The sequence below is a fragment of the Oncorhynchus masou genome, chromosome 18 (genome assembly GCF_036934945.1).
Source record: "Oncorhynchus masou masou isolate Uvic2021 chromosome 18, UVic_Omas_1.1, whole genome shotgun sequence".
NCBI classification, from domain to species: domain Eukaryota; kingdom Metazoa; phylum Chordata; class Actinopteri; order Salmoniformes; family Salmonidae; genus Oncorhynchus; species Oncorhynchus masou.
In genome coordinates, this window is record NC_088229.1 from 77720459 (window position 1) to 77737380 (window position 16922).

At 40.0% G+C, this 16922-nt stretch overlaps 1 protein-coding gene across 1 annotated transcript in view; it reads left to right on the forward strand.

Moving 5' to 3' along the window:
• The window catches only part of eif2ak2 (eukaryotic translation initiation factor 2-alpha kinase 2), a 39740-nt gene that overhangs the window by 8006 nt on the left and 14812 nt on the right, over positions 1-16922 (forward strand). Inside the window, exons 2-12 of the mRNA XM_064924507.1 lie at positions 2502-2634; positions 4987-5164; positions 6404-6567; positions 6662-6788; positions 6893-6966; positions 7835-8008; positions 8098-8230; positions 8613-8677; positions 11731-11815; positions 11996-12033; positions 12128-12170. Of these exons, the coding sequence (XP_064780579.1) occupies positions 2522-2634; positions 4987-5164; positions 6404-6567; positions 6662-6788; positions 6893-6966; positions 7835-8008; positions 8098-8230; positions 8613-8677; positions 11731-11815; positions 11996-12033; positions 12128-12170 (1194 nt within the window). The 5' untranslated portion in view covers positions 2502-2521. The remainder of the gene's footprint in view (positions 1-2501; positions 2635-4986; positions 5165-6403; positions 6568-6661; positions 6789-6892; positions 6967-7834; positions 8009-8097; positions 8231-8612; positions 8678-11730; positions 11816-11995; positions 12034-12127; positions 12171-16922) is intronic.

Here is a 16922-nt window from a genome sequence, read left to right on the forward strand (position 1 = left end):
GAGCCAAGTGACTTGGTGTATAGCGAGAATAGGAGAGAAACCAATTAACCTTGGTGTTGTGCAGACTGGTTTTATATTATTCTTAGCCATTTCCCACAAACCAGAAAAAATGCAACAATCTCTTTGTGAAACTATACATTCACAGTATTATGAATGAATTGTGGTTTATTTGGTAGCATTTCGTAGTGTGATTGATTTTACTAATTGCATCAGTACTGTACAAAGTTAGAGGTACACTATTTGATAGATTCCCCCGCTTCCAGAGGGGAGACCTGAGGTCAACCTACCCCCGCCCCCCTACCTCCTAGCTTCCAGAGGGGAGACCTGTGGTCAACCTACCCCCACCCCCCTACCTCTGGTTTCTAGTGGGGAGACCTGAGGTCAACCTACCCCCGCCCCCCTACCTCGGGATTCCAATGGGGAGACCTGAGGTCAACCCAACCCCGCCCCCCTACCTCTGGTTTCCAGTGAGGAGACCTGAGATCAACCTACCCCCGCCCCCTACCTCTGGTTTCCAGTGGGGACACCTGAAGTCAATCTACCCCCGCCCCCCTACCTCGGGCTTCCAGAGGGGAGACCTGAGGTCAACCTACACCCGCCCCCCTACCTCGGGCTTCCAGAGGGGAGACCTGAGGTCAACCTACCCCCGCCCCCTACCTCGGGCTTCCAGAGGGGAGACCTGAGGTCAACCTACCCCCGCCCCCCTACCACTGGTTTCCAGTGGGGAGACCTGAGGTCAACCTACCCCCGCCCGCCTACCTCGGGCTTCCAGAGGGGAGACCTGAGGTCAACCTACCCCCACCCCCCTACCTCGGGCTTCCAGAGGGGAGACCTGAGGTCAACCTACCCCCGCCCCCCTCTCCATCTGGCACTTCTGAGTGGGAGACCTACCCAGGCAGTGGCCTGCCTCGCTCACTAACTAGAATCAGGGCGCCCACTCCGACAAGGTTAATATACCCACTGTCCCATACGTTGACATGTACAGTTGAAGTCGGAAGTTTACATGCACCTTAACCAAATACATTTAAACTCAGTTTTTCACAATTCCTGACATATAATTCTAGTAAAAATTCCCTGTCTTGGGTCAGTTAGGATCACCACTTTATTTTTAGAATTTGAAATGTCAGAATAATAGTAGAGAGAATGATTTATTTAATATTTTAGTTCTTTCATCATATTCCCAGGGGTCAGAAGTTTACATAGTATTTAGTATTTGGTAGCATTTCCTTTAACTTGTTTAACTTGGGTCAAATGTTTCGGGTAGCCTTCCACAGGCTTCCCATAATAGGTTGGGTGAATTTTGTCCCATTCCTCCTAACAGTGCTGATGTAACTGAGTCAGGTTTGTAGGCCTCCGAGATCGCATGCGCTTTTTCAGTTCTGCCCACAAATATTCTATGGGATTGAGGTCAGGACTTTGTGATGGTCACTCCAGTACATTGACTTTGTTGTCCTTAAGCCATTTTGCCACAACTTTGGAAGTATGCTTGTGGTCATTGTTCATTTGGAAGACCCATTTGCGACCGAGCTTTAACTTCCTGACTGATTTCTTGAGATGTTGCTTCAATATATCCACATCTATTTTCTGAAGTGCACCAGTCCCTCCTTCTATATGGTTATAGTTCTCGTTCTTGGTGTGGACGACCCTGAAGTTATAGTTCTCGTTCTTGGTGTGGACGGCCCTGAAGTTATAGTTCTCGTTCTTGGTGTGGACGGCCCTGAAGTTATAGATCTCGTTCTTGGTGTGGACGGCCCTGAAGTTATAGTTCTCGTTCTTGGTGTGGACGGTCCCTGAAGTTATAGTTCTCGTTCTTGGTGTGGACGGCCCTGAAGTTATAGTTCTCGTTCTTGGTGTGGACGGCCCTGAAGTTATAGTTCTCGTTCTTGGTGTGGACGGCCCTGAAGTTATAGTTCTCGTTCTTGGTGTGGACGGCCCTGAAGTTATAGTTCTCGTTCTTGGTGTGGACGGCCCTGAAGTTATAGTTCTCGTTCTTGGTGTGGACGGCCCTGAAGTTATGAAAACGATGTTAGCATTATGTTATGACTTTGAGCATTGTTGCAGAATGTTTATTTATTGTTTGCCAATCGAACTAACCAGAAGGAGAGACCTCCATGGGGCAGCAGGATAGCCTAGTGGTTAGAGCGTTGGACTAGTAACCGGAAGGTTACAAGTTCAAACCCCAGAACTGGCAAGGTACAAATCTTTCGTTCTGCTCCTGAACTGTTCCTAGGCCGTCATTGAAAATAAGAATTTGTTCTTAACTGACTTGCCTAGATAAGTAAAGGTAAAATAAAAACTATCAGCCATGGTCGCTCTCACCTTTGATAAGGAGCTTGTGTCGTTAATATTGTTTGCGTATCTATTTACTAGCTAACTTACGCGTATTGATTAAGCGCACAAAACAATCCAAGCCCTTGTTACTGTGTATCATTCATCATTTTATATCATTGTTGTCTTGATTTGATATTCCTTTGTTTTTATTCCCCTTTTATTTCTTACAGATTCAACAACATTTTAAGCAATGGATTCCACAAACTATATCTCCATGCTGATGGAGTATGCTCAGAGACAACGTCAGATCTCTGACATCAAGTTTGAGGAGGTTGGTACAGAAGGACCGGATCACCTGAAAACGTAAGTCTATTCAACTGGCAGAGCTGCATTGCCTTCAGAAAGTAGTCACACCTCTAGACTTGTTTTGTTACAGCCTGACATTAAAATGGATTCAATAGAGGTTGTTTATCACTTCTCCATACACAATACCCCATAAAGTAAAAAATGGAATTATGTTTTTTGAAAGTTTTACAAATGAATTAAAACTGAAAAACTTAAATGTCACATAATAAATAGGAGTACAACTTTGCTTAACAAGTCGTATAATACGCTCCATGGACTAATAGTGCTCTAATAGTGTTTCACAATAATGTTTCATGACTACCTCATCTCTGTACCCCAACACATACAATTATCTGTAAGGTCTCTCAGACAAGCAGTGAATTTGAAACACAGATTCATCCACAAAGACCAATAATGTTTTCCAAAGACATTGAATAACCCTTCGAGCACGGTGAAGTTATTAATTACACTGGTGTATCAATACACTCAGTCACTACAAAGATACAGACAGTCCTTCCTAACTCAGTTGCCGGAGAGGAAGGAAACTGTTCAGAGATTTCACCATGAGACCAATGGTGACTGTAAAACAGTTAGAGTTTAATGGCTGTGACAGGAGGAAACTGAGGATGGATCAACAACATTGTAGTTACTCCGCAATATTAACCTAAATGACAGAGTGAAAAGAAGGAAGTTACAGTTTTGACCTAAATCTACTTGAAAATCTATGGCAAGACCTGAAAATGGTTGTCTAGCCATGATCAACAACCAATGTGACAGAGCTTGAATAATTTTGAAAAGAATAATGGGCAAACTTTGCGCAATCCAGGTGTGTAACACACTTAGAGATTTACCCAGAAAGACCCGATTAGAGCTGTAATCGCTGCTAAAGGTGATTCTAATGTATTGACTCGGGGGGTTTAATACTTATCTAATCAATATCTAGTGTTTTATTTTTCCTACATTTTCTTTTACAAATGTTAGAACTTATACCCCCTTTCCTTTCAGTGTGTAAACACACAAATGTTCCAAAATGCAATTTGCTGGAGAAAAAAAAATGAAAATGTCAAATGCACACCGCACATGCGAGCAGTTTCATGGACAGAGATGGAAATATATGTAGAAAATTTAGAAAGAGGGGAGATCTAAAGATGTAACAACTATAATTGTTTGCTAATACGACTAGGATAATGCCTTTGGGTGCTAGACAATGAAAGAAAGTTGAATGGAAACCAATAGAACAGGAGAACAAATATGAGGAAGTCTTTATAGGGTGCAGGTCCCGAGTGGAAAGCTATATCCTGTGCCTAGCTGATAGCTGTTAGATTGGCCGTTAGATTGAGGGTTAAAACCAGAGGACAGGCTGGCCTATGACCCAATGAGGTTTCCGAACGCCTTCCAGACAGGGGGTAAGATGATGGGAGAGAACAGCACAGGGGTGCAGCTTTTGGTCCCGGGTAGAACGCTGGGACAGGACGGCCCCCACTCCGAGTCATCCGAGTCGTCGACCTCCACCATGAACTGACCGGACAGTTCCGGATGGATTAAGGTGGGGGCTGTAGTGAATCGTGAAAGGAACCTTGGGAGCGGTGAGTGCTGAGAAGGGAAGCCAGGGTGCTGTAATCTCGGATGAAGAAGCGGTAGGAGTTAGCAAATCCCAGGAAAAGTTGCAGCTGCATTCTGGATGCGGGTTGAGGCCAATCCACCATCGCTCTCACCCTGTCTAGATCCATCTGTATATATCCTAGGAAGGAGATGGTGGAGCGATGGAATTCACACTTCTTTAAAGAAAAGCTGGTTCTCCAGGAGACGCTGAAGGACCTGACAGACGTGGACAGATGGTCCCACCTAGTTACCTGAAGATGGTCCCACCTAGTTACCTGAAGATGGTCTCACCGAGTTACCTGAAGATGGTCTCACCGAGTTACCTTAAGATGGTCTCACCTAGTTACCTTAAGTAGGTCTCACCTAGTTAACTGAAGATGGTCTCACCTCCTTAAGATGGTCCCCCCAAGTTACCTTAAGATGGTCCCACCTAGTTACCTGAAGATGGTCTCACCTAGTTACCATAAGATGGTCTCACCCAGTTACCTGAAGATGGTGTCACATAGTTACCAAAAGATGGTCTCACCTAGTTACCTTAAGATGGTCCCACCTAGTTACCTGAAGATGGTCTCACCTAGTTATCTTAAGATGGTCCCACCTAGTTACCTTAAGATGGTCTCACCTACTGTAGTTGCTTTGTGTAAGAGCATCTGCTAAATGACTAAAATGTAGTCTGTAATGTAATCATGAAATAATTCATTCATTTAATTAAATCATTCAGTCATTTATTAATTAATTATTGCCTTAAACATTCCCACTTTCCCCCAGCTTCACTCTGAGGGTGGTGATTAAAGGCCATGCCTATCCTAACGGGGTTGGAAAGAACAAGAAAGAGGCCAAACAGAATGCTGCTAAACATGCTCTGGCTGGCATGACAGAGATGACAGAGCAGAAGGATAAACATGCTCTGGCTGGCGTGACGGAGACGACAGAGCAGAAGGATGCAGTAAGAACAGCCTTTTCTTTTTATTCTACTGATGGTTACCTATTTACCTGAAGATGGTCTCCCCTAGTTACCTTAAGATGGTCCCACCTAGTTACCTGAAGATGGTCTCACCTAGTTACCTGAAGATGGTCCCACCTAGTTACCTGAAGATGGTCTCACCTAGTTACCTGAAGATGGTTCCACCTAGTTACCTGAAGATGGTCCCACCTAGTTACCTGAAGATGGTCTCACCTAGTTACCTGAAGATGGTCCCACCTAGTTACCTGAAGATGGTCTCACCTAGTTACCTGAAGATGGTCTCACCTAGTTACCTGAAGATGGTCTCACCTAGTTACCTGAAGATGGTCTCACCTAGTTACCTGAAGATGGTCTCACCTAGTTACCTTAAGATGGTCTCACCTAGTTACCTTAAGATGGTCCCACCTAGTTACCTTGAGATGGTCCCACCTAGTTACCTGGAGATGGTCCCACCTAGTTACCTGGAGATGGTCTCACCTAGTTACCTAAAGATGGTTCCACCTAGTTACCTGAAGATGGTCTCCCCTAGTTACCTTAAGATGGTCCCACCTAGTTACCTGAAGATGGTCTCACCTAGTTACCTTAAGATGGTTCCACCTAGTTACCTGAAGATGGTCTCACCTAGTTACCTTAAGATGGTCTCACCTAGTTATCTTAAGATGGTCCCACCTAGTTACCTTAAGATGGTCCCACCTAGTTACCTGGAGATGGTCTCACCTAGTTACCTAAAGATGGTTCCACCTAGTTACCTGAAGATGGTCTCCCCTAGTTACCTTAAGATGGTCCCACCTAGTTACCTGAAGATGGTCTCACCTAGTTACCTTAAGATGGTTCCACCTAGTTACCTGAAGATGGTCTCACCTAGTTACCTTAAGATGGTTCCACCTAGTTACCTGAAGATGGTCTCACCTAGTTACCTGAAGATGGTTCCACCTAGTTACCTGAAGATGGTCTCACCTAGTTACCTGAAGATGTATCAAGCATCGCAGAGTGCTGATCTAGGATCAGGTCCCTCTGTCCATATCACATTATTAATTGTGACGTAAGAGGCTGAACTGAATCTAACTCAGCACTCCTACTCTGAAAGACAGTCCCTGATGACATTTTGATTGACAAAGACCGTACTATCATATGGAATGTTTAGTTACAGAATATATTGACTTGTGGGAGCATCAAACATACAGTTTGAGACCTGACGTCCTGCGTAATGTTTTTCAACAGTTGGTTTCATGTCCTCCGTCACCGGCTCTGTCTCCAGCCCCTCCTGTCCGAGCAGTTATCTCCCAGCCCAACTACGTGTGCTGGCTGAATGAACACAGCCAGAAGAACAAGCTGTCTCTAAAGGCTTTGGAGGAGACGCGTGTTGGACCCAACAACACCTCACAGTAACACTTCATACAGTACTCTGAAGTTATTCACTTACTATTGCCGTTGCAAAGGGTCATATCCAAAACTAAAGGTGTGTGTGTTGTATGTCAGATGCTGTAGGTATGTGGTAGGTGAGAAAGAATACCCAGAGGGCTTTGGGAACACGAAGAAGGAGGCTAAGGAGGAAGCAGCAATGCAGGTCTATCTGGAGTTATGTGGCAGTAGTCAGACTACAGGGGTAAGGGTTATTAGGCCACATCGTAGACACACTATATCTCATGGTAGGATAATCTAAATGGTATTTAATGATAGTGGGGAAGTTAACAATGTTTTATTTCCAAGACTGTAGATGAAAACTGCAATGGCACCACTGGAAAACACAAGGAGGAATTGAATCCAAAGGTTGTGGTCTTCAGGTCAGACAAAACATTTATTTATTTTATTGTTCTTCGGAGTCTCCAGTGCATATATTACCAAGTACTCCTCGTAGCTGTAGTCGTCTGTACTCCTCGTAGCTGTAGTCGTCTGTACTCCTCGTAGCTGTAGTCGTCTGTACTCCTCCGTAGCTGTAGTCGTCTGTACTCCTCCGTAGCTGTAGTCGTCTGTACTCGTCCGTAGCTGTAGTCGTCTGTACTCGTCCGTAGCTGTAGTCGTCTGTACTCCTCGTAGCTGTAGTCGTCTGTACTCCTCGTAGCTGTAGTCGTCTGTACTCCTCGTAGCTGTAGTCGTCTGTACTCCTCGTAGCTGTAGTCGTCTGTACTCCTCGTAGCTGTAGTCGTCTGTACTCCTCGTAGCTGTAGTCGTCTGTACTCCTCGTAGCTGTAGTCGTCTGTACTCCTCCGTAGCTGTAGTCGTCTCTACTCCTCGTAGCTGTAGTCGTCTGTACTCCTCGTAGCTGTAGTCGTCTGTACTCCTCGTAGCTGTAGTCGTCTGTACTCCTCGTAGCTGTAGTCGTCTGTACTCCTCCGTAGCTGTAGTCGTCTGTACTCCTCGTAGCTGTAGTCGTCTGTACTCCTCGTAGCTGTAGTCGTCTGTACTCCTCCGTAGCTGTAGTCGTATGTACTCCTCCGTAGCTGTAGTCGTCTGTACTCGTCGTAGCTGTAGTCGTCTGTACTCCTCGTAGCTGTAGTCGTCTGTACTCCTCGTAGCTGTAGTCGTCTGTACTCCTCGTAGCTGTAGTCGTCTGTACTCCTCGTAGCTGTAGTCGTTTGTTATTGAAGCATATCTGTCACATAATTAGCAGCCTAGAATAAACATTGTGTTTTGATTTCTTATGTCTTCCAGTGAGAAGGTTGAACACACGAACATGAACCCAGAACAGAATGTTCCAGAACGATACAGCTTCATTACAACGGAGGAGACCAACTTCATAGGTATACTCAACCACTACTGTCAGAAAACCAAACGGTTTCCTGACTTTAAACTGGTGGAGAAGAGCGGACCGTCACACGACCCTCAGTGAGTCTACAGACACTATGAGAAGATCATATCCCAACTGTCATTAAATGTCACTGAAAAAAATAATGACCTATTTTGTCCCCACACAGATTTGTTTATAAAGTATTGATTGACCAGAGAGAATACCCAAATGGTTTGGGTAAGACAGCCAAACAGGCCAAACAACAAGCTGCTCAGTTAGCATGGTCTGCTCTTCAAGAACAGTCTGACTGGAACAGCCAGGTAGACGTTTACAGTCATCAGTACACTGGTTATTAACAGCAGGCCCAGATTATATCCGATTGGCTGTAGATACGTGTAGCAGCGCACTTACGCCCGATTAAGCTGACATAGGCAGCGTGACTTTGAATGTGAAACACGGAAACATTGCCGTGTTAAAAGGTAAAAGGTACCAAGCTGACAAAGTGTGATCGGATTGAATCCCGGCCTAAGACAAATTTCCACTCGGGCAAGGGACATTAACGTTCATCCCTCGGGCCAACAGCCTTTCCTGAAAATAGCCTCTCCTAGTTTCAAATGTTTATATTTCTCTACAATGTAAAGTAGACAAGTGTCTGTCTGTCTCTGTTGACTGTGTTCCTTATCTCTATGTTGTGGTTTATAGGTGTCTTGCAGATCAACAGTTTCAGAAGATGGAGGACTATCCTCTCAAACCCCCTCCAGTACATGGTAAGATGGAGGACTATCCTCTCAAACCCCCTCCAGTACATGGTAAGATGGAGGCCTATCCTCTCAAACCCCCTCCAGTACATGGTAAGATGGAGGACTATCCTCTCAAACCCCCTCCAGTACATGGTAAGATGGAGGCCTATCCTCTCAAACCCCCTCCAGTACATGGTAAGATGGAGGACTATCCTCTCAAACCCCCTCCAGTACATGGTAAGATGGAGGACTATCCTCTCAAACCCCCTCCAGTACATGGTAAGATGGAGGCCTATCCTCTCAAACCCCCTCCAGTACATGGTAAGATGGAGGCCTATCCTCTCAAACCCCCTCCAGTACATGGTAAGATGGAGGCCTATCCTCTCAAACCCCCTCCAGTACATGATAAGATGGAGGACTATCCTCTAACCCCCTCCAGTACATGGCAAGATGGAGGACTATCCTCTATACCCCCCTCCAGTATATGGTAAGATGGAGGACTATCCTAAATACCCCCTCCAGTACATGGTAAGATGGAGGACTATCCTCTATAACCCCCTCCAGTACATGGTAAGATGGAGGACTATCCTCTAACCCCCTCCAGTACATGGCAAGATGGAGGACTATCCTAAATACCCCCTCCAGTACAAGGTAAGATGGAGGACTATCATCTCTAACCCCCTCCAGTGCATGGCAAGATGGAGGACTATCCTAAATACCCCCTCCAGTACAAGGTAAGATGGAGGACTATCATCTCTAACCCCCTCCAGTACATGGTAAGATGGAGGACTATCCTCTATAACCCCCTCCAGTACATGGCAAGATGGAGGACTATCCTCTATACCCCCCTCCAGTACATGGTAAGATGGAGGACTATCCTCTAACCCCCTCTAGTACATGGTAAGATGGAGGTCTATCCTCTCTACCCCCCTCCAGTACATGGCAAGATGGAGGACTATCCTAAATACCCCCTCCAGTACATGGTAAGATGGAGGACTATCCTCTATAACCCCCTCCAGTACATGGCAAGATGGAGGACTATCCTCTATACCCCCCTCCAGTACATGGTAAGAGGGAGGACTATCCTCTATACCCCCCTCCAGTACATGGCAAGATGGAGGACTATCCTAAATACCCCCTCCAGTACAAGGTAAGATGGAGGACTATCATCTAACCCCCTCCATTCCATGCTAAGATGGAGGCCTATCCTCTATACCCCCCTCCAGTACATGGTATAATGGAGGCCTATCCCCTCTAACCCCCTCTAATACATGGTGAGATGGAGGACTATCCTCTATAACCCCCTCCAGTACATGGTGAGATGGAGGACTATCCTCTATACCCCCCTCCAGTACATGGTAAGATTGAGGACTATCCTCTCTAACACCCTCCAGTACATGGCAAGATGGAGGACTATCCTCTATACCCCCCTCCAGTACATGGCAAGATGGAGGACTATCCTAAATACCCCCCTCCAGTACATGGTATAATGGAGGCCTATCCTCTCTAACCCCCTCCAGTACATGGTAAGATGGAGGCCTATCCTCTCCAACCCCCTCCAGTACATGGTAAGATGGAGGACTATCCTCTTACCCCCTCTAGTACATGGTAAGATGGAGGACTATCCTAAATACCCCCTCCAGTACAAGGTAAGATGCAGGACTGTCCTCTCAAACCCCCTCTAGTACATGGTAAGATGGAGGACTATCCTCTCTAACCCCCTCCAGTACATGGTAAGATGGAGGACTATCCTCTATTCCCCCCTCCTGTACATGGTAAGATGGAGGACTATCCTCTCTAACCCCCTCCAGTACATGGTAAGATGGAGGCCTATCCTCTCTAACTCCCTCCAGTACATGGTAAGATGGAGGACTATCCTCTATACCCCCCTCCAGTACATGGTAAGATGGAGGACTATCCTCTATACCTCCCTCTAGTATGTGGTAAGATGGAGGACTATCCTCTAACCCCCTCCAGTACATGGTAAGATGGAGGACTATCCTCTAACCCCCTCCAGTACATGGTTAGATGGAGGACTATCCTCTAACCCCCTCCAGTACATGGTAAGATGGAGGACTATCCTCTCTAACCCTCTCCAGTACATGGTAAGATGGAGGACTATCCTCTATACCCCCCTCCAGTACATGGTAAGATGGAGGACTATCCTCTATACCTCCCTCTAGTACATGGTTAGATGGAGAACTATCCTCTAACCCCTTCCAGTACATGGTAAGATGGAGGACTATCCTCTAACCCCCTCCAGTACATGGTTAGATGGAGGACTATCCTCTAACCCCCTCCAGTACATGGTAAGATGGAGGCCTATCCTCTCTAACCCTCTCCAGTACATGGTAAGATGGAGGCCTATCCTCTCTAACCCCCTCCAGTACATGGTAAGATGGAGGACTATCCTCTAACCCTCTCCAGTACATGGTAAGATGGAGGCCTATCCTCTCTAACCCTCTCCAGTACATGGTAAGATGGAGGCCTATCCTCTCTAACCCTCTCCAGTACATGGTAAGATGGAGACTATCCTCTATACCTCCCTCTAGTACATGGTTAGATGGAGGACTATCCTCTCTATCCCCCTCCAGTACATGGTAAGATGGAGGCCTATCCTCTCTATCCCCCTCCAGTACATGGTTAGATGGAGGACTATCCTCTATACCCCCCTCCAGTACATGGTAAGATGGAGGACTATCCTCTATACCTCCCTCTAGTATGTGGTAAGATGGAGGACTATCCTCTATACCCCCCTCTAGTACATGGTAAGATGGAGGACTATCCTCTCTAACCCCCTTCAGTACATGTTAAGAGGGAGGACTATCCTCTAACCCCCTCTAGTACATGGTAAGATGGAGGACTATCCTCTAACCCCCTCTAGTACATGGTAAGATATGGAGCAACACTGTCTGGGTGCAGCTCAACTGAAAATAAAACATTATTTGGAATTGAATATCAGTGTGAAAACCATGAAAGCCTTAAACTGAAGGTGTTTTTATGTCTATTGTTACAGCAAATCAATCCATTTCCTTTGAAAATGGACAATAAAGTATATATTTTATTTTCAATTCTCCCAGGGAATCCCAGGATGCAACACCATCATCCATGAGTAGGAGTGAGTCCATCATATTCGCTGACTCCGTTAACGTCAGCTCCCCCAAGGTACAGATCCGGTTGTTGTTGCTATTGTTGTTGATTCACAGGATGTGAGCGGTGATATTGTCAACATAAACACGTATTGTCTCTTTAAGCATGGTGTAAGACATTGGGTATTCTTGTGACAGCAAATCAATATCTGTTCTATTCTGTTCTATTCTGTTCTATTCTGTTCAATTCTATTAGCAGGTTGAAAGCCCTGTAAATGTGAAGCCTAAAATAAGGTAAGACCCAATTCAAGACTCTTCTTTCAAGATGAAGTTGTTTTTATTTTATACTCCAATACCTGGACTATCTGACCTCTGACCTCTCCTTTAGACTAGCAGCTAACTTCCTGATGTCACCGTTCAAGACCAAACAGGTACTCGTCTCCAAGATACAAAAAAAAACAAAAAAAACTCTGAGAAAAGTATGACGTGATTGGTTGAATGATTTAATTGATTTGACAGAGATGAAAACCCACTGACCTATTTCCTGTGTGGTCCAAGATGGAAATAATTATCTTGATTATACACTTACTTACAGCTGTGGTGAAATGTATTGCCACTTTTCTTAATTAAATCATTCCAAATTCTTCTTTAAATAAGTTAAAATAGAAAAATAACTATTGTATTTTTTGTAAATGTCAGTTATAAAAACTATATATATGATTGGCACCTCTGGTTACTACACAGACTTTGGCCAAGATGACTGCAGACAGACTTATTGTAGGCACCTTTCTACTGGCAGCCCCCTCTTTTTTATTATTATTTATTTTACCTTTATTTAACTAGGCAAGTCAGTTAAAAACAAATTCTTATTTTCAATGACGGCCTGGGAACAGTGGGTTAACTGCCTGTTCAGGGGCAGAACGACAGATTTGTACCTTGTCAGCTCGGGGATTCAAACTTGCAACCTTTCGGTTACTAGTCCAACGCTCTAACCACTAGGCTACGCTGCCGCCCTCAACCTGCTCTAAATCTTCAACGTTTGAGGGGTTTCCTCCGCCAACTGCTGTTTTTAGATCTGGCCATCGGCTCTGGATGTGATTCAGGTCTGGACTATTCACTGGTCACTCCAGAACCTTTGAACATCTCTTCTGTGCTTTTTGACGTGTGTTTGACGTGTGTTTGCGGTAGTTGTCCTGCTGGAAGACCCACAAACTTCAATGGAGACCTCAGTTTTTGGACACCGGGTTGAACATTGAACTCCAAAATACCTGCTGATCTGCTGAGTTAATGATGTCTTGCGCACATTCAAGGCCCCCAGTACCAGAGGTAGCAAAACATTTTCTGCCATGTAGAAAATCAAATAAAAAGATGTAGAGACCAAACAGTCTTTTCAATTTCAACTTGTTTGACAAGATATAGTTAAATATTTAAGAAAAGTACAAGGATGCCAATATATTTGGCTGCAACTGACTATGTGATTACTGTTATGTTAACTGAAACACAACTACAGGTTTGCTCTTTGAGCAGTTTGTTGTAGAGGCTACTCTATAAAGATACTATATAGCAGGGATCGGCAACTGGCTCCTTTTGAAGGCCTTCAGATCAAAAGAGAATTATTTTAGAATTTTGGTGGGAATTCAGTTGGGGTCTCAACTTACTAGAATAGCGGAATACACACACCTTTTATAATAAATAAAATATCCATGCGTCAATGCGTTCCCAGGCTTATGTATGATAGCTGACTGTTCTTAATGTGATAAGTAGACAGGAATTTAATCATTTCCGCTAATAATATAACTCAATCACTGTTCGCAAAAAAACCACAAAAAACGCATGGCTGAGCTCATATAATGTAGGCTATAATGTATAGTATAATATAATATAACATAATATCATATAATGTAGGCTATAATGTATAGTATAATATAATATAACATAATATCATATAATGTAGGCTATAATGTATAGTATAATATAATATAACATAATATCATATAATGTAGGCTATAATGTATAGTATAATATAATATAACATAATATCATATAATGTAGGCTATAATGTATAGTATAATATAATATAACATAATATCATATAATGTAGGCTATAATGTATAGTATAATATAACATAATATCATATAATGTAGGCTATAATGTATAGTATAATATAACATAATATCATATAATGTAGGCTATAATGTATAGTATAATATAACATAATATCATATAATGTAGGCTATAATGTATAGTATAATATAATATAATATCATATAATGTAGGCTATAATGTATAATATAATATAATATAATATCATATAATGTAGGCTATAATGTATAGTATAATATAACATAATATCATATAATGTAGGCTATAATGTATAGTATAATATAACATAATATCATATAATGTAGGCTATAATGTATAATATAATATAATATAATATCATATAATGTAGGCTATAATGTATAATATAATATATCATAATATCATATAATGTAGGCTATAATGTATAATATAATATAATATAATATCATATAATGTAGGCTATAATGTATAATATAATATATCATAATATCATATAATGTAGGCTATAATGTATAATATAATATAACATAATATCATATAATGTAGGCTATAATGTATAATATAATATAATATAATATCATATAATGTAGGCTATAATGTATAATATAATATAACATAATATCATATAATGTAGGCTATAATGTATAATATAATATAATATAATATCATATAATGTAGGCTATAATGTATAATATAATATATCATAATATCATATAATGTAGGCTATAATGTATAGTATAATATAACATAATATCATATAATGTAGGCTATAATGTATAATATAATATAACATAATATCATATAATGTAGGCTATAATGTATAATATAATATAACATAATATCATATAATGTAGGCTATAATGTATAATATAATATAACATAATATCATATAATGTAGGCTATAATGTATAGTATAATATAATATATCATAATATCATATAATGTAGGCTATAATGTATAGTATAATATAATATAACATAATATCATATAATGTAGGCTATAATGTATATAATATAATATAACATAAATATCATATAATGTAGGCTATAATGTATAATATAATATAACATAATATCATATAATGTAGGCTATAATGTATAGTATAATATAATATATCATAATATCATATAATGTAGGCTATAATGTATAGTATAATATAATATAACATAATATCATATAATGTAGGCTATAATGTATAATATAATATAACATAATATCATATAATGTAGGCTATAATGTATAGTATAATATAACATAATATCATATAATGTAGGCTATAATGTATAGTATAATATAATATAACATAATATCATATAATGTAGGCTATAATGTATAGTATAATATAACATAATATCATATAATGTAGGCTATAATGTATAGTATAATATAACATAATATCATATAATGTAGGCTATAATGTATAGTATAGTATAATATAACATAATATCATATAATGTAGGCTATAATGTATAGTATAATATAATATAACATAATATCATATAATGTAGGCTATAATGTATAGTATAATATAACATAATATCATATAATGTAGGCTATAATGTATAGTATAATATAATATAACATAATATCATATAATGTAGGCTATAATGTATAGTATAATATAATATAACATAATATCATATAATGTAGGCTATAATGTATAGTATAATATAACATAATATCATATAATGTAGGCTATAATGTATAGTATAATATAATATAACATAATATCATATAATGTAGGCTATAATGTATAGTATAATATAACATAATATCATATAATGTAGGCTATAATGTATAGTATAATATAATATAACATAATATCATATAATGTAGGCTATAATGTATAGTATAATATAATATAACATAATATCATATAATGTAGGCTATAATGTATAGTATAATATAATATAACATAATATCATATAATGTAGGCTATAATGTATAGTATAATATAATATAACATAATATCATATAATGTAGGCTATAATGTATAGTATAATATAATATAACATAATATCATATAATGTAGGCTATAATGTATAGTATAATATAATATAACATAATATCATATAATGTAGGCTATAATGTATAGTATAATATAATATAACATAATATCATATAATGTAGGCTATAATGTATAGTATAATATAATATAACATAATATCATATAATGTAGGCTATAATGTATAGTATAATATAATATAACATAATATCATATAATGTAGGCTATAATGTATAGTATAATATAATATAACATAATATCATATAATGTAGGCTATAATGTATAGTATAATATAATATAACATAATATCATATAATGTAGGCTATAATGTATAGTATAATATAATATAACATAATATCATATAATGTAGGCTATAATGTATAGTATAATATAATATAACATAATATCATATAATGTAGCCTATAATGTATAGTATAATATAATATAACATAATATCATATAATGTAGGGGGCGGCAGGGTAGCCTAGTGGTTAGAGTGTTGGACTAGTAACCAAAAGGTTTTATGTTCGAATCCCCGAGCTGACAAGGTACAAATCTGTCGTTCTGCACCTGAACAGGCAGTTAACCCGCTGTTCCTAGGCCATCATTGAAAATAAGAATTTGTTCTTAACTGACTTGCCTGGTTAAATAAAGGTAAAACAATATCAGATATATTTCTTTGAAAAACACATTTGAAGCAGTGGTAGAAAAAGGACTCAATTGTCATACTTGAGTAAAAGTAAAGATACCTTTAATAGAAAATGACTCAAGTGAAAGTGAAGCCACCCAGGAAAATACTACTTGAGTAAAAGTCTACAAGTACTTGGGTTTAAATATACTTAAGTATCAAAAGTAGAAGTGTATATATATATGGTTTTACATGTAAGTTTAGTGGTGGGAAAAATGACTCAATTGTCATACTTGAGTAAAAGTAAATGCTTTACATCCATTTCCTTATATTAAGCAAACCAAGCGGCGCCATTTTCTTATTTACGGAGAGACCGGGGGCAACACTCCCACATTGAGCTCGTCAGATCAGAGGTAGTAGGGACGACAATGCGTTATAGTGATAGGTGGTGTGTATTAGACCATATT